This window comes from Geotrypetes seraphini, chromosome 2, assembly GCF_902459505.1.
Source record: "Geotrypetes seraphini chromosome 2, aGeoSer1.1, whole genome shotgun sequence".
Lineage (NCBI taxonomy): Eukaryota > Metazoa > Chordata > Amphibia > Gymnophiona > Dermophiidae > Geotrypetes > Geotrypetes seraphini.
The window spans coordinates 151,540,280-151,562,393 of NC_047085.1; the positions used below are offsets into that span (position 1 = coordinate 151,540,280).

General features: G+C 45.3%; 1 protein-coding gene across 16 annotated transcripts in view; it reads left to right on the top strand.

Moving 5' to 3' along the window:
* The first annotated feature begins 2,455 nt into the window (after positions 1–2,455).
* PTPRM (protein tyrosine phosphatase receptor type M) overlaps positions 2,456–22,114 on the top strand; it is a 1,237,515-nt gene continuing 1,217,856 nt past the window's right edge. For 3 of the 16 annotated variants that reach the window (XM_033934029.1, XM_033934032.1, XM_033934036.1), the window contains exon 1: positions 2,474–3,128. In XM_033934029.1, coding sequence (XP_033789920.1) covers positions 3,053–3,128 — 76 coding nt within the window. In that variant the 5' untranslated portion in view covers positions 2,474–3,052. Of the gene's footprint in view, positions 3,129–14,943; positions 15,505–22,114 lie in introns of those variants that run through there. The other 13 variants (XM_033934018.1, XM_033934031.1, XM_033934024.1 and 10 more) reach the window with 10 other exon arrangements.

Sequence of the window (22,114 nt, forward strand, 5' to 3'; positions counted from 1 at the left end):
CTGGTTTCTTTGCGGTTCAGTTTAACTTTTGTCTACATATTTCTATTTTTAGTTTGTGATTATTCCATATTGGGCGACGGTGTATCTGTCTGTGTGTATGAAAGGGACATGGCTTTCTGATAGCATCGACTGTACAGGATCAATTGACTGTGCAGGATCTGGCTTGTTTAGTTTTACAATGTATGTGTTGGTGTTCTAGTGCTCACTGCAGTGTTTAAGATGCTGCCTTTTCCTAGGTACACTCTTGTGCGATATGTGGATTGTTGCTAAAAATCATATTTTTTTATATAGATGGGGGGTGTCAAAAATGATGGGCCCTGGATGTCACATATGCTAGGTATACCACTGATACTGTCCACTAGTATGGGGGAAGGGAAGGCAAGAGAATGGCATGAGGGGGGCAGAGAAGTGCTGGTGGCCCCCTCCCTTACTAAACCACTGGCAGCATGTGGGGTAGAGGAAAGGGTAAAGAGATGCCAGACTGTTGAGAGGAGAGAAAGACACTGGATCATAGCAGGTGGGAGCGGGAAAGAAATGCATGACCACCTGTTGGGGGTGGGGATGCAGGAAGAATGTTTTGGTACCCCAAAAAATGGAGGACTGCCTATTGCCTATGTTCCTATAAAATCTCTCCCTCCCTTCCATTGTCCATCATCTCTCTCTCCCACCCCACCCCCTCGGTTTCACAATTCATTTTCTAGTTCCTCCCCCCACCTCTAGTTTGCGTTTACCCCTGCTCTCATCCCTCCTTGCCCCCACCCCTGGGCTAACTTAAAACAGCTCCATGGGGCCCTGTAGTCTGGGCATCTCTTCCCCTTCTGTTCATCTCCTTCCCCTCACCTTCCCAAACTTCCTTCAGTTAAAATTTTATTTTTCAAAGGGACTCTGGCATGGCAGCCATCCTCACAAACTGCCCCGAAGCTTTGCCTCTGCCGCAATCTGCCCAGGTGGAAACAGAAAGTAGTATTAGAAGAGGGTGGATTGCGGCAGAGGGAAAGCATCGGGGCAGTGCCAGCAGCTTGTGAGGATGGTTGCTACACCTGAGCCCCTCTGAAAAAGAAGATTTTGACTTTGGAAGGAGACTGGGTGAGGGGGAGGGAGATGGCCAGTAGGGGATGAGATGCTTAGACCACAGAGCCCCCTGGAGCTGAGGGGCCCAGAGCAGCTGCCCTGTTTGCCCTCCCCTTATCCTGAGGCCTGAAATTCCTTTCTGCCTTTTCCATTTTCAGGTTCCAGCCTCCTCAGTTCCCTCTCTCATTCCAACTGCAGTTCTGCCTCCCTTTAAATCCCACCCCTCTCTCACTGGCACCCTGAATACCCTCCTTGGCCCACATAATATGACACCGCTCTCTCCGTCTCTTGACTAAGAATCTCTTCCTCTCTTTTCTGATCTTGGTCACTCTCTCTTCCTCTCTCTGCTACCCTTCACTCCCCCCCCTTGTGGGTCTAGCATCCTGTCCCCTCACCTTACTCACCCTACCACCACCGGTTCATCTGGACGTGGTCCATTTCCATGACCCTCCTCTACCCTCTCCCTAATTTGCAGTCCAGGACCCATGTCCCCTCCTTCATCCCCCCCCACACCTGGGCCTAGCATCCATGTTTCATCCTCCCCCCCCCCCAAATTATGGTCTAGCATCCATTTCCTCTCCCCCATGCGGATCTGGCCTCTCTCTGACACCCCACCCCACCCCACACACACTCTGTGAAATCTGATATACCAGTGGGCTTCCCAGAGCAGCAGTAGCAGTGGGTGATGCAGCAGAGGGAAGGCCCCAGCGGGGCCTGCTGCAAACTGCCTGATCTCACGGCAGGGGAGGGGAGTGTCGATCAGTGGGAGAGAAGTCAGACTCGAGCAACAGGTGTGCAAGAAGAACAGACACAAAAACAATGACCAGGGACCATTGAAAGAACAAAAACTTTCAGGGTGTGTGAGGGAAACACTAAAACAAATGCAGATCCAGGGAACTTAACATCAGAGGTCAGCTGGGGTGAGGGGAGGGGGGTGGTTAAGGTGCAGGGGAAAGCTTGTAAAATATATACTGGCGCCAGGAGTCACACCCCCTGTGATGACATCATACAGGGGCTCACTGCGAGAGGGTAAGGCTTCTAAGGTGGATTTTGAAGGATTGGAATGGCAGGACGATGTAGGAGAATTATGCATGGCCTTACTGACCTCTGAAGTAATAAAAAAAAGAAAATTAAAAATATATCCATATTCCATGTTCTTATAACAAAGTCAGGAAACAATGAGATCTTAAAATTGATCCGGGGAGAACCAGAGCATCCAGAAATCCGCGTTTTACCTTTTGCTCACAGAAAACTGCAGAACAAAAAAAAAACCAAATCTGAAGACTAAATAGAAACCTCAATAGGAAACTTTTGTGCACGATAGTTATTTTCCATGCAAAAGACGAAGATATTCTCAGTTTTTTAACAGGCACTCAGACACTACCAGCCTCTTAAACCCGACACCTATGCTAGACTACCTATAAAGAGAACGTCGGCCACCAGCTGTTCATCATATAGGAGCGTAGTAACTAGTCAGCCGACCCTTAAGCCCTAAAGGCGTGTGATCCAGCTTCTCAGTGCGCGCCCTCCAGTGGCGAGAGACAGCGGCACGTGCCTCGCTGACATCAGAGACCTCGCTAGCCGTGCCCTAGGGGGGGGTGAGTGCAAAGGGGGCACGGGAAAGTGAGCCGCCTGGCAAGCCAGAGGTTTGGGCTTTGCTTCCGTCAACAGCGTGCGGGCGCCCACCCACGCACAGTGAACCGCGCTCGCGCCCTCTCTCACACAGACACGCGCAGACGGAGAGCCGGCGAGGAGCGGTGCACCCTGCTTCCAGACCCTTCCCCCCACCCCTCTCCCCAAACAAACAAAAAAAAACAGACAGCTGGACACTCGCCGGAGAAAAGAAAAGAGGCAGAAGAGACACCCAAGCTAGACAGCTCGAGCATCGTAACAGGGGCAGAGAACTTGGGACACGTATTTCCAAACTGTTCTGCCGCTATTTTTTTTTTTCTCTCTCCCCATGCATTGTTGAAGTGAAGCCATGGGCAAAGTTGTAAGCTGTCTGCTTACTTTAACCGGACTTTTTTTGTTGGCGGCCGAAGCAGAGAGGCTGTCAGGTAAGAAGTTGTTGACTCGCTTTCGTTTTGGGCTTCAGTCTGGGATAGAAACTTGTTTCTTTAACGGGGAGGGGGGAAGCTCTGGGAAGGAAAGGAGGGGGTGAGTGAGGGCTGGGAGCTGGCTGGCTTCTTTTGCTGACTAGTGTACTGTATATAGAAAAGATTTTACAAACGAAATAAAAATGTCTACTTTGGGAAAATTTGAGAAAGGATCCCCCCCCCCCCCCAGCAAAATAGGATTCCGATAAGTCCTTCCCTGGACTTTTTCTAAGATACTCGTTTTCTCTGACTTTTGGGAAGTTTGATGAACAACGTGTACTGTTGCAGAGGATAGGGTGAAAAGTTGACTAGGCTGTGTTGTGGGTGTTTCTTTTTTCCCGTCTCTTTATGCTGTTTGGACGATATTGAAGAAAAGCAGACGAGAAAGCGGCAGGAGCAGAGAGGCTGCAGAGCGCTGGGTTTTCCCCGGCTGGCTGATAATTTCTGTATACAGGGGCCACGTTGCAAACTTGTAGTTAATGTTCCATTAAAAAAAAAAAAAGGTTTATTTAGTATGTCTAAAAAGTTTGAGGAATGGAGGAAGATGTTGCAGCTCTTTCGCTCCTTATGCTTTTGGTCAGTGGTCCCCCAACCCTGTCCTGGAGGACCACCAGACCAATCGGGTTTTCAGGCTAGCCCTAATGAATATGCATGAGAGAGATTTGCATATAATGGAAGTGACAGGCATGCAAATCTGCTCCGTGCACATTCATTAGGGCTATCCTGAAAACCCGATTGGCCTGGTGGTCCTCTAGGACAGGGTTGGGGGATCACTGCTTTAGGGAACCATTTGCCCCTCCCTAACCCGGAGCAAGAGGACTCAGGTCCAGGTCTGTGCTTCCTTGCCAGGGTCCGGTGAAATTGTCAGCGCTGAGCAGTGACCATGTTAAAAAAACAGGGTCAACATGTTTGCATCATGGTTTTAAAACATGCAATAGCCAGTGTCGGCCGTTCCCCCCAAGAAACACTAGCTGCTCACTAGTCTGTGCGAGACTTTATTGGCAAGGGAGGAGATGACTGGGTAGAATCCAACAAAAAGTACTGTAAATGTTTTTATTTCTGGACCCTCCCCCAACACACAATTTTTCTCCAAAAATCTGTAAGTGCTTGGAGTTCAGCACATACATAATCCCATGCATTGTTTTTTTTTCCCCCCTATATAAATTAGACTGAGAGAATTGTTATAACTGTTGCACATTATTTCTCTTCTACAGACCATTTTTGGGTGGGGGACATTTCTGTATTTATTCTAGAAGCTGAAATCGTCGTATGACGATGCTGTGGATTACGAAATTATGTTTTTATGTTTAGTTGGAAAGTAGTCAAGAAATATGACAAGCGTTTGAAATACTAGCGCCTGCCTTCTTCGCTGCTTGGAGACCCGGCTCTAAACAGTAGGGAGTTATTCGGGTCCAAGATAATTAGCGCTGGAGTCGGAGCTTTGCAACTATTGCTGCCAAACCAAGGCTGTCTGCTTTGGCAGCCTGACCCATTGACCTCGCATCGAGAATAGATCGTATTTGTTTTCAGCAATCTCCCAATTTATTACAGCACACAGCTGTCTAGTGCAGAGGGAAGGCTTATCCTTGAATAATACGCTGGCGTTTACTTGGATTTAGCGTACTCCCTTTACAATAGTAGCTCAAGGTGAGTTACATTTAGCCACATGAGATAAAGTTACAGATGGAGTTGAAGTTCCATATAGAATTCTATTCCATGCTCTTCTTTGCAGTCTGTGTACACTTGCTAAATTTAAGGTTGGAGTGGTTAGAATTAAAAAAAAAACAAAACACAAAAACAACTAAGGGCTCTTTTTACAAAGGTGCGTTAGGGCCTTAACGCGTGGAATAGAGCAAGCTAAATTGCCGCGTGCGCTAGCCGGTACCGCCTCCTTTTAAGCAAGCGGTAGTTTTTCGGCTAGCGCGCGCTAATCGTGTTCGTGCGCTAAAAACGCTAGCGCACCTTCGTAAAAGGAGCCCTAAGTTTATCAAATGTCAATTGTGGATTTGCAGACACTCCCCTCCCTCAGGGGATTTGGGACAGCGATTTGAGATAAGGTCTACATTAAGCCAAAATATGTCTCTTAATATTTGAGAGGAATATCAATTCTGGAAAAGAAAAAAAAATCAATTACATTTCTTTTCTGGTAAAATTCTATCTGGTGCCTATAATTGACTACTTTCCACTTTCCATGAGACTAAGTTATGGTGTCGCGCTACTAAATTAATACATTTTTAGCCAAAGAATAATGCATGCCATAAGTCAGGCTGACAGAAATGGGGAATCGTGGGTGTGAGAGACAATCTTCCATTTGTTTTATTTATTTATTTTGCTGTTAACAACAAGAAATTATTCATTTCCACTGAAATGTGTTTTCTGCTGCTGTTGCTTTTCCAGTTATCATGCATTTATCTTTTCAGATAGTCAGCAGGTCACTCACTGCTTTTTTTATAAAATTTTGAAGTTTAATCATGTCATCAGCAGAGACCAAGATTACCGTATTTTCACCCATATACCGCGCACCCGTGTAAAACGTGCACACGGGTATAGCGCGTGGGGAACACAAATTTATGTAAAAAAAATTTAATATAGCGCGCGCACACGCGTATACCGCGCATGCTAAAACCTCCTCCCGCCTACTCCGAACCGGCATCCTCCCCCCCGCTCGCTTACCCGAGAGAGCATTTTTTTTTCATTCGAATCTGGCGTTCCCCCTGCGAACCGGCATCCTCCCCCCTGCTCGCGTCACCCCCCCTCTCCCGCGATCCTACATCCCCCCCCAGCACCGCAAAACATCTCTTACCCGATTGGGCACCGGCACCAGCACCAATGCACAGGATGTGCCAGTGCCCGAAGATCCTCCCTCGTTGGGTTGGGCTGGGCTGGGCGGTGCGGTGCGAGAGAGATCCTCCTTCCTGCGCCGGGCTGGACTAGGATTTGAGCATTTGCGCATGCTCAAAGCCTTCTGGTCTCGCTCTCTCCGAGATAATCTCGTGGGGATCGGGGGGGAGGATGCCGGTTCGCAGGGGGGATGCCGGATCGGATTAAAAAAAAAAAAGTTGTAAAACGCGCTCACACGTATAACATGCACGATTTGTAACAATCGTGTATAACGCACGCGTTATATGCGTGAAAATACAGTAATTGGAAGGTGTATTGCTACCGAAATGCAAAAGGTTGAACATAGTCTTTTTTTTTTTTTTTTTTTTTAGAAATCAGCTTTAACTTATAAATTCAGTGTTGGATAAGTTGTTTTTGAAGTCGTGTAATGACACAACTGAAATTTTGGACTATAGCTCCACAAACAGCCTTTCAAGGGAAAGAAGTGGTGATGTAGATTTACTCCTGAAAATATCGCACAATAAATCTGCCAGCTTTCTCCCTTTTCACAAATGTGTTATATTACAACATATGGAGCACGCAGAACTATTGCCGTTTAAAACAGATCCTGTAAACACTTTCATTGTGGGCAGAATAGGGGGCCTTTCTACCAAAATGCATGAAGTTTTGTGCTTTAACGTGCTATTGTGCAAAATGTTAATAATAATAACTTTATTTTTTATATACCGCAATACCACAAACAATTCAGAGCGGTTTATGCGACAAGGCCCAAACTAATGTTGATGCACATCAAGAAGGGGCGTTCCCAATATCTTTTTTTTTTTTTTAATTGCAGATCGTCTGTTAATATTCAGATCAAGACATGGCACCTGCTCCCAGTTAACTGGGAAGTACTTAGCACCTCCTATTTAGGAGGTGCTGTTAGGCAGATAGCTAGCTGATTACACTTCCAGCCTTAACTTTCCACCCATATGTCTTTCCCTGATCGAAACGTTTTTTGAAAATCTAGTAATTAGAGGTTTGATGCAGAGAACGGGGCAATCTATCACAAAATCCAGTAAAGGGTCACATAGACTGTTTCCAAGTGTTGGAGTGTAGCTGTCAAATTTTGGGCCACTCTTCAAGCTTTGTTAGGCCTGTCCTTCATGTCAGGCACACCATTGGGGTTGGGGGGTCTACTCTATTGCAGATTTTGGTATCATTGCTTATCAAAAATGTTTTTTGTTTTTTTTTTATTTTAAATTTATTAATTTTCCATTCTTACAACAACTGAATCACAAATAATATAATTAATTATTACATAACATTTATAACTACCATCAATACATCATAAATTATATACATTATATATTATAAATTATATATAATCATAAATTATAAATCCCTCCCCATTTTCTCAATTCGAATTTCCAAAAATTATACATATCCCACCCCATTCCTATATAACTACTGTCAATGTGCTAAGAAGTCTGATCACTAGAATAATTAGTCAATGGTTGCCAAATTTTCTTAAAATTGTGAAGATTCCCTTGTTGTAACGCTAATACTTTTTCCATTTTTTTTTAACAAAAATGTTAAAAAGAACAGGCCCGAGAACCAAACCTTGTGACATACTACTTTAAAATCCCTTTCCTCAGAGCAATCTCCATTACTACCCTCTGTCACCTTCCACTCAATCAGTTCCTGACCCAGTCAGTCACTTTGGGGCCCATTCCGAGAGCACTCGGTGTATTTATTAGACACCTGTGTGGAACACTGTCAAGAGCTTTGCTAAAATCTAAATACACCACATCTAGCGCTCTCCCTCTAGCCAGCTCTCTGGTCACCCAGTCAACGAAATGGATCAAATTTGCCTCAACTCTTTTCTTCTGTAGCCTTTCCTTGCTTTATAAACATGCCCTTACTGTGCCTCCTCTTCTTCTAATTATCATTTTTATAGCACTACTAGACATGCACGTCTCCCTTGGTATTCGCGGGGGTTGGGTGCAGAGCCGGACAGCGAAGTGTGAAAAATCGCGAATAAGTTTTCGGCCGGCTCTGATCCACCCCCGCCTCATTCCGGACTTTCCTGCCTCCTTCCTGGCATCCCAGACCGTACCTGGTAGTCTAGCGGGCTTTCGGGGCAGGACCGATCTTCCTACGCTCCTGCCCCGTGCAGATCACTCATAGCAAATGGCTGCTGTGACTTCACGTAGTCTCTCGAGACTACAACGGGGACTCCCCGCAGCCATTTTCTATGAGTGATCTGCACGGAGCAGGAGCTTAGGAAGATTGCTCCTGCCCGCAAGCACGCTAGACCACCAGGTAAGATCTGGGATGCTGGAAGGGAGGCAGGGAAGGTCTAGAATTAGCTTTTTTTAAAAAAATTAAAAATTGTGAATAACCAAATCCACGGATTCAGAGGGAGAAGTGTACACAGTATTGTACATAGTATATGCGGGTACTTTCTCTGTCCCTAGTGTTTATACTATTTGATGTTGTGACTCCAAAACCCCAAATGCATTTACTTCTTGCTCACTGAAGGAATATGTATTTATTTATTTTTTAGCCCATCCTCCCAAAGGAACTCAGAACAGGTTACAAATCAGGTACTCAAGCATTTTCCCTATCTGTCCCAGCGGGCTCATAGTCTACCTAATGTATCTGGGGCAGTGGAAAATTAAGTGACTTGCCTAGGGTCACAGAGAGCAGTGTGGTGTTTGAACCCACAACCTCAGGGTGCTGAGGCTATACCTGTAGCTCTACATGATGCCACACTCTCCTTCCAAAGGTTCCTTTTTTGTCACAGCAGTTGTCCCAATTTAGTCTGTAAAAGCAATTTTTCATTTTTTCATATTTATTAATTTTCAACTTTCTAGAATGCCGTTTCGAACACATGTTCAGGCTAAAAAAAAAACTTTCAGAAATATGACCATCTCTGGGAAAGGTGGCTAAAGTCACCAAGAAACAAAAATAAAAATTTGGTTTTAATGTATTACAAATTGTACTCGTATAGAATTCAACAGTTCAAACCCCATTAATAACCGCTATCGTAGTTTAGTAAAAGGGGGGGGGGGGAGGGGTTAGAATAGGAAAGTATGAACACAAACATACAACATTTAAATCTTAAAGTGATGAGAGCAGCTTAAGGAGCCTTAAGAATGTGTTAAGCATTAACCCTCTAATTCCTAATTGAAAAAAAGATTGTACAGGAAACAAAAACACACAGTAAAATCTTTTTTTAGGTTTATTAAAAGCAAGAAGCCGGGAAGAGAATCAATTGGACAGCTAGATGACTGAGAGATAAAAGGGACTCTCAGGGAAGACAAGATCATAGCGGACTGTCACTGAGAAAGATGTGGGGCAGTTACCTGTTATATATCAAACACCGGTTTGTATTAAATCAATATCTATAATAATAAAACGCTACGCGCGCATGCACACTCTCGCCGCGTGTTCCCTGATCCCTGATCTGTCGGGATGTGGCGGCAAGAGTGCGCATGCGCTAGATGGTGCGGTGTGAGGGGCCGGGACTTAGGGGAAGGAGAGCAGGCCTGGGATTCGGCCGACCCCGGCCAGGCAAGACCCCCATTCCCCGCCGCACCCAGGCCCTGGCAGTCCCCACCGGCAGAGAAGGAAAGACAGCTCGGCAGCGGGTTGGCATGACAGCAGCATGGGCTGCGCCCGCCTAGCGCCATGGAGCGGCCCAGACCAAGGCGGCCAACGATTGGCTGGGGCGAGGATGCTCAGAAGCCCCGGCTGGGAGCGCGAGACTGGTAGGTGGGCGGGCGCTGTGGCTGTCCGGGTGTGGGAGGCGAGGCCGTTAGAGTGACGAAGACCATAGCAGGAATCTCCAAGCCTTGCCAGTGGAAGACATCAGCCACTCAATAAAGATGTGAACCCCTTTTGAAAGCTTGCAGCAGTCAGCCCTTGGAGCCGCCAATGCTGGTACCCTACACATACTCAGTTCTGCGGAGCGGCCGATGATTGGCTGGGGCGATGGCGCTCAGAAGCCCCGGCTGGGAGCGCGAGACTGGTAGGTGGGTGGGTGCTGTGGCTGTCCAGGGGAAGACAGACAGACAGGGGGCCAGGGAGAGAGACACAAAAGAAAGACAGACAGGGGGAGAGAGACAGAAAGAAAGACAGACAGGGGGAAGGGAGAGCGACAGAAAGAAAGACAGACAGGGGGCCAGGGAAAGAGACAGAAAGAAAGAAAGGGGGCAGGAAGAGAGACAGAAAGAAAGAAAGAAATGCCTAAGTCTACACATCTATTCTAGCACCTGTTAATGTAACGGGCTAAAAAACTAGTATGTATATATTTGTGCTTTTGTATATTTCCTATTAAGTGCATGTGAATATGAGTGCTCAGAGCCACAGTAAGATTATAGAGCAGGGGTCTCAAAGTCCATCCTTGAGAGCCGCAATCCAGTCGGGTTTTCAGGATTTCCCCAATGAATATGCATGAGATATATGTGCATGCACTGTTTTCAATTGGGGAAATCCTGAAAATCCGACTGGATTGCGGCCCTCAAGGAGGGACTTTGAGATCTCTATTATAGAGGGACCATCATTGCACTCATAAGTCCCTCTTATCATCCAGATCTTCTGTTTACCAATCAGAGCTATTATGCCATATTCACAGTTCAAATTTCTGTTAATATGCTAAACAATGGCACTAATCTTTAGTTGAAAATGGCTCATGTGGATGTTCCCAAATGTAGCTCTGCAGGATTCCACCACCTTATTTGTAACACACATGCACATTATCTGTGCCCATTAAGAAAAGAAAAGGCTGGCTTTTGTAACACTACCTGCATCTCTGAACCTGTCAGAGATTTCAGAGCGTTAAAAACTGGCACTTCATTTTGTGGATCATGTGGTCATCGATCGACGTGCTTATTTTAATACTGATAAGCTTGTTGTAATGTATTTACCGATTATCGGAGGCTGCCACAAATCACAGAAAAGACTGTCATTTGCCTTTTTGTGCATCGATATCAAAAATACTTTGATACTAAACCAGTTAAAACTGGTTTAGTGAAGATCATTAAACACACAGTGAGTTTTGTGTATCCAGGCTTGTGGGAGTAGAGCTGGAGGATGAGCAAGTAGCGAACTTGGGGGAAGAGGATGAGAATCTGGGGAAAGGAGGAGCTATTGCTCATGCTATCTTTATCAGAAGTACTGTATATACTCAAATATAAGTCAATCCAAGTATAAGACGAGGTACCCTTTCCCCCCAAAAAAAAGAGGCAAAAAGATTGACTCTAATATAAGACCAAGGGGGTTGTTAATATTTATGTGCCTTGCTCCCTCTCCTTCACTCCCTCCCATGCCAGGCTCTGCACCCAGCCCCCCTCACTCCCTGCCAGGCTCTGCAACTAGCCTCCCTCCCTGGCTCTCTGCACGGTCCCCCCCTCTCTCCTGATGTCCTGAAGGCCTCCATTGGGCATGCCCTATTATCTGGTGGGCTGAAACAGGAGGGATTCCTTCCGTCTCCTTTCCTGGCCAACTCTGCCATTTTAAACATTTTATTTTTTTTACTGCCTGACTCCCCCCTCCCCCCACAAACCTTTTTGAATCCCTGGTAGTCCAGCGGTATACCGGAGAGGAGTGAGCTTTCTGTGCTCCTGCCCCACCTTGAGCCCTTCACTGAATGTCTACCTCGAGTTCTCTTGGCCCAGTGTACCAGGCATGAGTGAGCTTTTGCGCTCCTGCCCTTTGCTGAGCCGTTCGCTGAATGTTTACCCTGAGTTTTTGCAGGACTCATGAGAACTTGTGGCAGCTATTCAGTGAGCGGCTCCATGCCAGGCAGGAACGCGAAAGCTCGCTCATGCCTGGAACACTGGGCCATGAGAACTCTAGGCGGCCATTTAGAGAGGGGCTCAGTGTGGGGCAGGAGCACGGAATGCTCGCTGCTGCCTGGTACACCGCTGCACCACCAGAGATTCAAAAGGTTACGCGGCCTTGTGTGTGTGTGTAAGGTTAAAAAAAAAAAAAAAATTGGCAGTCAGTTGGGAAATAAGACAGGAGGGATCCCTCCTGTCTTGGCCCGGCCCACTAGACGGCAGTCCCGGCGGAGGCCTGCAGCAAGTCCTGGAGGGGGGGGGGGAGGGCAATGACCCAAATATAAGATGAGACCCTCATTTCTGATCCATTTTTTGGGCCCAAAAATCTTGTCTTACATTTGAGTATATACAGTACCTAGCCGTGGCTCTGGAGGATATTCTCCAGCTTCTAAATAGAAAAAAAGGCAATTGTACACTGGGACCCAGAATGTAACATGAATGGAGAGATGTGCTAGGCTTATGGATGATAGGAGTGAGAGCAGACGAGGAAGTAATAAGAGTTATGATTATGACATTTTTTTTCTGTTGTGACTATCCTTTTTGCTTTCATCCCTACTTCATCTTGACCAGGCACAGATGTAGGAATAGGCAGTTGCCTCCAATTACACATTTTCATAGCTGTATCATCACTTGTCATATACAATGGTTTTGGCCTGCTGCAGCAGTAACTCCATTGGGAAAATTTAGCATGGGGCCTGTAAACTCACACCTGGGAAGCCGTATAAAAGCCCTGACCCTCACATAACAGTGATATTAAGAAGGGAATTTCTAAGTACCTATTTTACTTATAATTTTAATGCACCCTATTGTCTATTTTTCTGTAAACCGCTTAGAATCCTAACGGAGTTTAGCGGTATATAAGAAATAAATTAAATTACAATTACATTACAAGATAACCATAGGAAGAATTGACTATCCACAGGAGAATAAAATGTAATGATGGAGGCACTCATCAAATTATATTGACCAGACCCAACGTGGGCCATGTTTCGGCCAGAAGGTTTGCCTCAGAGGTCAAACTCTATCTAAAAAATGGAGAGTTTAGTTTAAGCTGTCTTGCAGTTGAATTTTTATAGTGGGACATTGTTCCATATTGTTGATTTTGTTACTGTATTATATCAACATATTGGTGTTGAACCCCCGAGGCCTTTGGGTGAAAACATAGCCCATGTTACTACCTGCCAAGGAGATAATCTCACAGGCCCCAACTACAAGCTGAACAATTTTAGGGATTCACAAAGAATTCACTCCCTTCATAATATTAAAAAAAACAAAACTGGCAATTTCAGCCAATACAGTTGGTATTCAATTGTACTTTGTTGGGTTGTAAATGATAAGCACATAAGCATGGCCTCTGCCGAGTCAGACCATAGGTCCATCATGCCCAGCAGTCTGCTCCCGTGGCGGCCCCCCAGGTCAATGACCTGTAGTGATCTATTACTCAAGAGCATTTTGTCTTGTATAGTAACCCTCTAATTGTACCCCTGGATTCCCTTACCCCTCAGGAATTCGTCCAATCCCTTTTTGAAACCCAAAACCGTACTCTGCTCAACCACCCCCTCTGGAAGCGCATTCCAGGTGTCCACCACCCTCTGGGTAAAGAAGAATTTCCTAGCATTTGTTCTAAACCTATCTCCCTTCAATTTTTTTGAGTGTCCTCTAGTTCTTGTTGCCCCCGCCAGTCTGAAGAATCTGTCTCTCTCTACCTTCACTATACCCTTCATGATCTTATAAGTTTCTATCATATCCCCTCTAAGTCTCCTCTTTTCCAGGGAAAAGAGCCCCAACTTCTCCAGCCTCTCAGCATACGAGAGGTTTTCCATGCCCTTTATAATTTTTGTCGCTCTTCTCTGGACCCTCTCGAGTATCGCCATATCTTTCTTTAGGTACGGCGACCAGTACTGGACGCAGTATTCCAGATGCGGTCGCACCATTGCCCTGTACAGCGGGAGGATAACTTCCTTGGTTCTGGTAGTGATACCTTTTTTGATAATGCCCAACATTCTGTTTGCCTTTTTTGAGGCCGCTGCGCATTGTGCTGCCGGTTTCATTGTTTTATCCACCAAAACCCCCAAGTCCTTTTCTAGGTTGCCTTTTCCCAATGCCATCCCCCCCATCATGTAGTTGTACATCAGGTTCCCTTTCCCTATGTGCATAACTTTACATTTCTCCACATTAAAACTCATCTGCCATTTATCTGCCCATTCACTCAGTTTGTCCAGATCCCTTTGGAGTTTTTTACATTCCTCTACAGATCTAACCTTACCGGAGAGTTTTGTGTCATCTGCAAATTTTATAACTTCACACTTTGTCCCTGTTTCCAAGTCATTAATAAATATATTGAATAGCAGCGGTCCCAGCACTGACCCTTGTGGGACGCCACTTGTGACCCCTTTCCCCTTGCCTTTAATAAATAGAACTCATAGCATCACTGCTAGCTCTTCATGAAAATCTCATATCATGCTTCACATGGGTTTTAAAAGACCTAGAACCACATTTATGGCATACTAATCTCCTTCAGAGTTGGTGACACTAAAGGTCAACTCGGAGTTTTACAAAGAGGCACAACTGTTCTGAAGAGCCTCAGGCCTGTCTGTGTGTAATGGCAGAAAGAGGAAGAGGATGGGGTGTGTAAAAATTTCCCTTGGCTACCCTATACTTATTTCCCCAAGAGGCAGGGCTAGAACCCTCAAGCTGAAGGCACCATTAATAGCAGGAAGTCACTAGATACCATCAGAAAACCTGGATTAAAGTCCAGAAAGGGTGTAATTCACTCCTCTGCCAAAGCCACTTTGCTTCTTCAGCTGCTGTTTAGTTTGAGAGTACATATTCAAGAGGTATTGGGAATCTCCTTTGAAAACTGAGAAGTATAGTAAAAAAAACAGAACAGCCGAATGGAAACAAACAAACAACAGTAAAACATCGCCGATTGGGAAAGCGCTAGAAAACTAAATGGAAACATTAATGGGAAAGTTTTTTGAGCATGATAGTTGGTTTCTATGAAAACGAGGAAGAGACTCGGCTTTTAAAAGGCGCCCGAACACTATTGGCTTCTTGAACCTGACACCTACGGTAGACTACCAATAAGGAGGACGCCGGCCACCAGTTGTTGGTCCACTGGACCGGAGTAACTACTGCCGACCCTTAAGCCCTGGAGATACGCGTTCCAGCTGCTGAGCGCGCGCTGTCCTGCGGGGAGAAACAGCGGCACGTGCCTGCCTGACGTCAGAAACGTGGCCGGCCCGCTCTGAAGGGGGAGTGCAGGGAGCGGGAAGGGGAGCGAACCGACTGGCAGCTCGAGGTTTTTGATTTTGCTCCTGTCAATAGCATTTATAAGTACGCCCACCCACATACAGTGAACCGTGCGCGCTCGCGTACATAAAGCCGGAGGCGAGCCGGTGAAGAACGCATGCACTCCACTTCCAGACCCTCCCCCCCCCCCCTCAAACAAAAAAGACATCTGGGCACTCGCCGGAGGAAAATAGAGGCAGCGTGATCTTTGTAGCAAGGAAGAGAACTTGGGGACACTATTTCCGACCTGTTATGCACTAGTTTTTTGGGTTTTTTTTTTTCCATGTATTGCTGAAGTGAAGCCATGGGCAAAGTTGAAAGCTGTCTGCTGACTTTAACAGGACTTTTGTTGGCAGCTGGAGCAGAGACACTTTCAGGTAAGAAGTTGCTGCCTCAGCCTCTCCGTCTAGGGCTTTTCTTAGGGCGGGGGAGCTCTCTACCTAGGATGGAAACTTGTTTCAAGGGCTAGGAGCAGCCTATGTTCCCAGGAAAATATGAATAAACTCTGTCCCTTTTTAGACTTTTCCAGAATATTGCTTAGTTTTGGGAGCTGTAGGTACTGCGGACAGTTTCAGAGGATAGGGTGAAAAGCTGAATAGGCTATGGGAGTTTCCCCCATTTTTTTTTTTTTTTTTTTTTTTGCTGTTCCAAAATTGCTTCTGAAAAGCAGATGAGAAAAGGGGCTGGGAGGCTGCCGAGCACAGCTTTTCCCGGCTCATTTAGCTGCGGGCCGACTGCTACTTTTTCTTTCACATTTTCTTGTCTTTATTTTTTAAGATTGATGTTTAGTTTGTCAAACAGTTTGAGGATCTTTCCTTTTTTTTTTTTTCCTTTGACGGGCCTGTGTTAGGGAGGCAGTCGCTCCTCCCCACCTCTGCTAGGGTTCAGTGTTGAAGGGTGACCATATGAAATAGTGTCAGCATGCTTGCATGGCTTGAAACAAAATTACTGGTGTCCACCATCCGCTAAAACCATTGGCTGCTCACAGGCGCCTATGCCGGACCGTTTAGCGCAGGGGTCCCCAAAGTCCCTCCTTGAGGGCCGAATCCAGTCGGGTTTTCAGGATTTCCCCAATGAATATGCATGAGATCTAGGTGCATGCACTGCTTTCAATGCATATTCATTGGGGAAATCCTGAAAACCCGACTGGATTTGGCCCTCAAGGAGGGACTTTGGGGACCCCTGGTTTAGCGGAATCGGGATGCTTTTTATTCTCGTAGATCCGCGCCCCCCCCCCCCCAACTTTCCTAGTCAAGAAACCCTCGGTATTCATTGCACATTGTTTTTGCCGAGTGAGAACTTTCTGTATTGTAGAAAGAGAGTTTGCTGTAAGAGACGAAGTTTTCTGAAATCTGGGACGTGAATAAAGTCATTTTTATATTTAGTTGGAAAGCAACATTTTTTTCAACATAGAAGACAAAAAGCATTGGGACAGAATTGTAGTACTGCACTAGTGCATGCTTCACTTATTTTTGTGGACCTGGAAACTGCTTTGCACAGTGGGGAGTTGTGAAACTTGAGTCTAGTTAGTTGCAGAGCTCTCATTGCTGAAGCTGTATTTCTGCCGTGCAAGGCAGTCTGCTTTGGCAACCTGACCCGGAGAGACACCCATCTAGAATAGATCACATTTGTTTTTGGCAATCTCCCAGCCTATTACAGCACGTTGCTATCTGATGTAAAGGGAAAGCTTCGCCCCCGAATATAGCACTGGCGGAAAAACTTCCTGGTATTGTTTTTAAGCCGAGGAAACGCTACACAAAGTCTGGAGATGCCCCAGTAAATCACTCTTTCTAGAGGCAGATAGAATTCTGTTCAAGAATTTCACTAGTTTGACAATCTATAGGTGAATTCCATCATGTTTTTGTTCAGTTAACGTGTTTACTTTTTGGGCTAGGTATGCATTTTTTTTTCAAGCCTTGCTTGCTAGTCTCAGTTGATAGGATGTTAGGATGTAAAGTATTGTAGCCAGTCAGATTTTAAAAGTGCTGCATCATTTTCTATTAATTTATTTGGGGGGTGTTGTGGAATGTAAGAATAATGGGTTTGTACTCCTTTGTGTCCTAGTGTGTTTTTGATCTTGCAAAATGATTTAGGATGATGTCCATATTAAAAATTTGCATGCTATTTCAGAGGAATATACATTCTGGGGGGGGAAGCATTAATGTTGCATATGATTAACTAGTTTGTACTTGATCAGGGGGCTAAATTATGGTGTCACTATGAAATTAATACATTTTAGTTGAAGAATAATGCATTTCATCAGTACAGGCGAATCTTGGGTGTACAACTGTCTTTCTTTTTTTTTTTTTGCTGTTAAAAGTGCAAAAGGATGATCAATTTTTTTGCTGAAATCTGTTTTCTGCTACATCTTTTTCAGTTATTGTGCGTTTAGTTCTTCAGATACACAGCAGATCACTACTTTATAGAAGCTTTGAAAATCACATTATCACTAGAGACCAAAATTAACTGGAAGGGATATTACGGCTGAAATGCTGAAGCTTGAAAGTAATCTTTGGAGCTAAACCTTAAGCTGTTTTCTAGTGTTGGATTGCTTTCTTTTGAAAGCTCTGAATGACACATCTGAGAGTTTGAACTGTGCATCCACAAAGAATCTCTTAAAAGAAATGGTGATGTCAGTGCACTCTTAAACATTGCACAATAAATATGCCAGGTTCTGTCTGTCTGTCTTTTTATTTTTTTTTAAACTAGAGTACAGTATTATGTTACAATACACACAGCATGCTGAACTATTACTTCTGAAAACAGGTTATGCAAACACTTTCATTGTGAGCATAATTCATCTTGAAAATTGCACAACTATTGTCAGAAATGCTTTCTCTCTGTTTTCACAAATTGGTTGGCAATTCATCCTTCTAAATGAATTTTTAAGATTCTTACGTTCTATTGATGTTCGCATCATCAGGTGCTAGGAGGGAGCAAAGAAGCAAGAGGTTAGTGTAAAATAGGAAAACGAGAGAGCGAGCGAGTGGGTGTAGATCAGTAGCTATAAGGAGCTTGGCCATGAATCTGTTTAACAGTAAGGATGAAGATGACCAATGGACGTGGTGTGCTGATGTGATGCAATGAGCTGAACTGTGAGGTAGGTTAAAGAATGTTGATACAGCTCGGCATTCTTTTAGTCACAATTGGAAAGAGGAAGGTGTTATCCTGCTTTATCGGAAGGTTTGGTGATTTGATATCATTTCCTAAGGTTGCCCACCTCCATCACACCCAAAATTGTGCCTTGATATCTTTATTTGAAGAATTGGAAAAATATTTCTTATGGGATATGAAGACAAGAGATTTCTGTACATTTGCCATATGGGAGTGAGGGTTGTACATGTATAAAATACACTTTGTCTTGTCTGGCATTTGTGCAAGAAGCAGTACATACTCACAACATGTGAACCTCTACACCAGTGTCTCTCAAACTTTCTCGAGCCGGGGCAAACTAAAGTTAGTGGCCACGGCATGAAGCACCCAGAAGTGGGCGGACGTCACTGTTGTGTGACATCATCAAGTCAACGTCCACGCATGTGCAGAGGCCCTCCAGATGGGCCCTGAGACGCCAGTAGGGGGTGCCAGCAGGGAAGAGGGCCAGAGAGAAGAGGCACTGGCGCCAGCTGATTGCCTACAGCAGTGTTTCTCAGCTACTTCAAGCTAAGTACCCCTTAAGTCCAACAAATATCAACTGAGTACCCCAACCACAGACCTCCCTAGGCCCACCCAAGCTCTGCCCCAGATCCCATCCCCTTTACCAATTGTAATGCAATTTTTTCCATTCATTTTTCAAAATAAACACAATATACACAGCAGCTATAAATTCTCAAAACTGACGCATTTCAATCACTATATTGAAAATAAAATCATTTTCCCTACCGACAATCCTCTGCAGGCTGCTGTAATTAGTTTTAAAGGTGAGAGCGGGAGGCCGGGGGTGGGGGGGAAGCTGGAAGATGCTAGAGAAAAGGGGGAAACATGCAGGCCTTCGGTGAATTGGGCAGCACCAGCGCTGTACCGCTTAGGGAAATCAGCTGGCAGGCGCCTCTCTTCCTCCTCACTTGGGGCTCCTTTTATCAAGGTGCACTACGGGGGTTAGCGCGTCGGTTATTTCATCACGTGCTAACCCCTGCGGCAAGCCAAAAAACTAACGCCTCCTCAATGGAGGCGTTAGCGACTAGTGCAGCAGGCGGTTGAACGCACGGTATTCTGCGTGTTAACCGCTTACCGCACCTTGATCTAATCTAATCTAATTCTTAGGTTTGTATACCGCATCATCTCCACGTTCGTAGAGCTCAACGCGGTTTACAGTAGGAGAAATAGGAAGGAACTACAACAGAGGGTTAGAGGTAGAAGTGTGAAGAAAATTTGAGGACTTGGGATGCCAAGATATAAGAGTTTCCTTGATTCCTAAGTTGGAGGGAGACTTACATTTTTTGAGAAAAGCCAGGTTTTCAGATGTTTGCGGAAAACTTGGAGAGAGCTCAAGTTCCGAAGAGGGGAGGTAAGGTTGTTCCAGAGCTCAGTGATTTTGAAGTGGAGGGAGGTCCCTAGCTTTCCTGTGTGGGAAATGCCTTTTAGCGAGGGGAAGGATAGTTTTAATTTGTGGGAGGATCTGGTGGTATTAGGGTTTGAGGAATTCCAAGAAAGAGGGATAAAGGGAGGGAGGATACCATATAGGATTTTGAAAGTTAAACAGGCGCATTTATAGTGGACCCTGGCGATTATCGGAAGCCAGTGGAGCCTGGCCAGGAGCGGGGAGACATGATCAAATTTACTTTTAGCGAAGATGAGCTTGGCTGCGGCATTCTGAATCCGTTGGAGTCTGTGGAGGTTTTTCTTAGTTAGGCTTAAGTAGATAGAGTTGCAATAGTCCAATTTGGAGAGGATGATGGATTGGACAAGGAGGGTAAAATGTTTTTGATGGAAGCAGGATCTAACTTTCCTCAGCATGTGAAGGCTAAAAAAACATTTTTTTTACCAAGGATTGGAGGTGGTCATTGAAGGACAATGTGGAATCAATGATGATGCCCAAGACCTTGCTCGAGAACTCAAGCTGCAGAGAGGAGCCAGAGGGTAGTGGGACGGAGGTGGGTAGGTGATCCAGTTTTGGACCGAGCCAAAGAAGTCTTGTTTTGGACTCATTCAATTTCATTTGCACAGTGTGGGCCCAGGATTGTAGGTTCATTATATAAGAGGATATGTTCTTAGACAGGTCGGTGAGGTTCAAATCGGTCTCGAGGAGAACGAGGATGTCGTCTGCATAAGTGTAAATTGTTTCAAGGGGGGATAGGTGGAGGAGTTTTAGGGAGGACATATAGACGTTGAAAAGGATAGGGGATAGTGGAGAGCCCTGCGGGACTCCACAATTCGGTTTCCAGGGGGAGGATGAGGTGCCATTCATGTTAACAATGTAAGAACGAGAGCGGAGGAATTTAGAGAACCAACCTAGGACTGTGGAGTTGATACCTCTCTCAGAGAGTTGGTAAACAAGAATATCATGGTGAACAACGTCGAAAGCAGTGGAAAGGTCAAATTGTAGGAGGACGGCGAACTTGTTTCGAGAGTGAAGTTGTTGAACCCTTGAAATCAGGGAAGACAGTAGGGATTCGGTGCTGAAGTTAGGACGAAAGCCATATTGATAGGGTAAAAGAATAATAATAATAATAATAGTAATAGAGATAAAAGGAGCCCTTGGAATCTCAGGAGGCACACAGTTTGAGAAACACTGAAGCTGAGGTATATTAATTTCCTGGTAGTGTGGAATCAGTTTTTCCCCCGTGTTTTTTGGGGGGAGGGAGGGGGGGGGTTAATGTCTGAATGTCTGAATGCCTGAATGCCTGCATATTTTTGAGCTTTGGTGTATATTTTTTTTAAAAAAGGGATATTTGGTAGTGTGGATGCTTAAAAAAAAAAAGTACAGTATGGCTTAGTAAAAAAAATAAATTTAGAGTACATAGAAGAAGGAGCTGTCATCAGGGGTTCTGAAATTCATCCAGGGCTTGGGGCCAGATTCACTAACCTGCTCAATCGGGCCCGATCCGGGCAGGTCCAATGAATTCTGCACAACTTAATATGCAGATGGGGCATTTGGAGGAATGCCCCCATCTGCAGGCATGGATCGCTGTTGTGCGATCCGCGCGCATCCCCGTCTGAGACGCAAACCTTTTTTTTTAAACTTTAAATTTTTTTAGTTTTTAGCCCTGCGAGCAAGTGGTTTTAACCTGCTTTAAACCCGTGGGTTAAAACCACAGGCTCTCAGGGCGGGGAAGGGCAGGAGAATGGCGATGCGGCAGGAGAGATTCAGGAAGATCTAAGCAGGGCGGCATTCGTGGTGAAGATCGGGGCAGAGCAGGGCAGCATGCGGGGCGAGTAGGCAGGAGAGATTGCAAAGCAGGGCAGAGAGCAGGGCTTCCAGTCGGAAAGACGCTTTTGACTGGTCCCCAGCAGTCGCTTCTTCAGTTGATCGGCCAGCCCAGTCGGGTCAGATTGATTGTGTTGTGAATTGTGTCCCTGCCTACTTTGAATGTGTTTCTCCTCATTTGCATGCACAGATTCGAAGCGGATCGCAGGAGAGGTAAGTGAATCAGGCCGGAGGGAAATTTGGTTGTAAAGGGGTCTCAAACAGATCGGTACACAATTGGTTTGCTTTGTGAATCTAGCCATTAATTGCCAGGGCTGAAATGCCCTCATCATATACCCGGAGTGAAGTAATACTCTTATAATTAGTGCCCTGGACTGTGATCCTAGGGAACTGGGTTCAATTCCCACTGCAGCTCCTTGTGACCCTGGATAAGTCACTTAACCCTTCATTGCCTTAGGTACAAAAACTTAGATTGTGAGCCAAGTAGGGACAGAAAAATTATCTGCATATAAGGTGTAAAGCACTGGGGGTTGTCCATTAGTGCTACAAATGATTAGTTGCCTCCCTATTCCAAATAATTTTGTTTTGAGCGGGGTGACAACAAAAGTAAATTGTGAGTACAT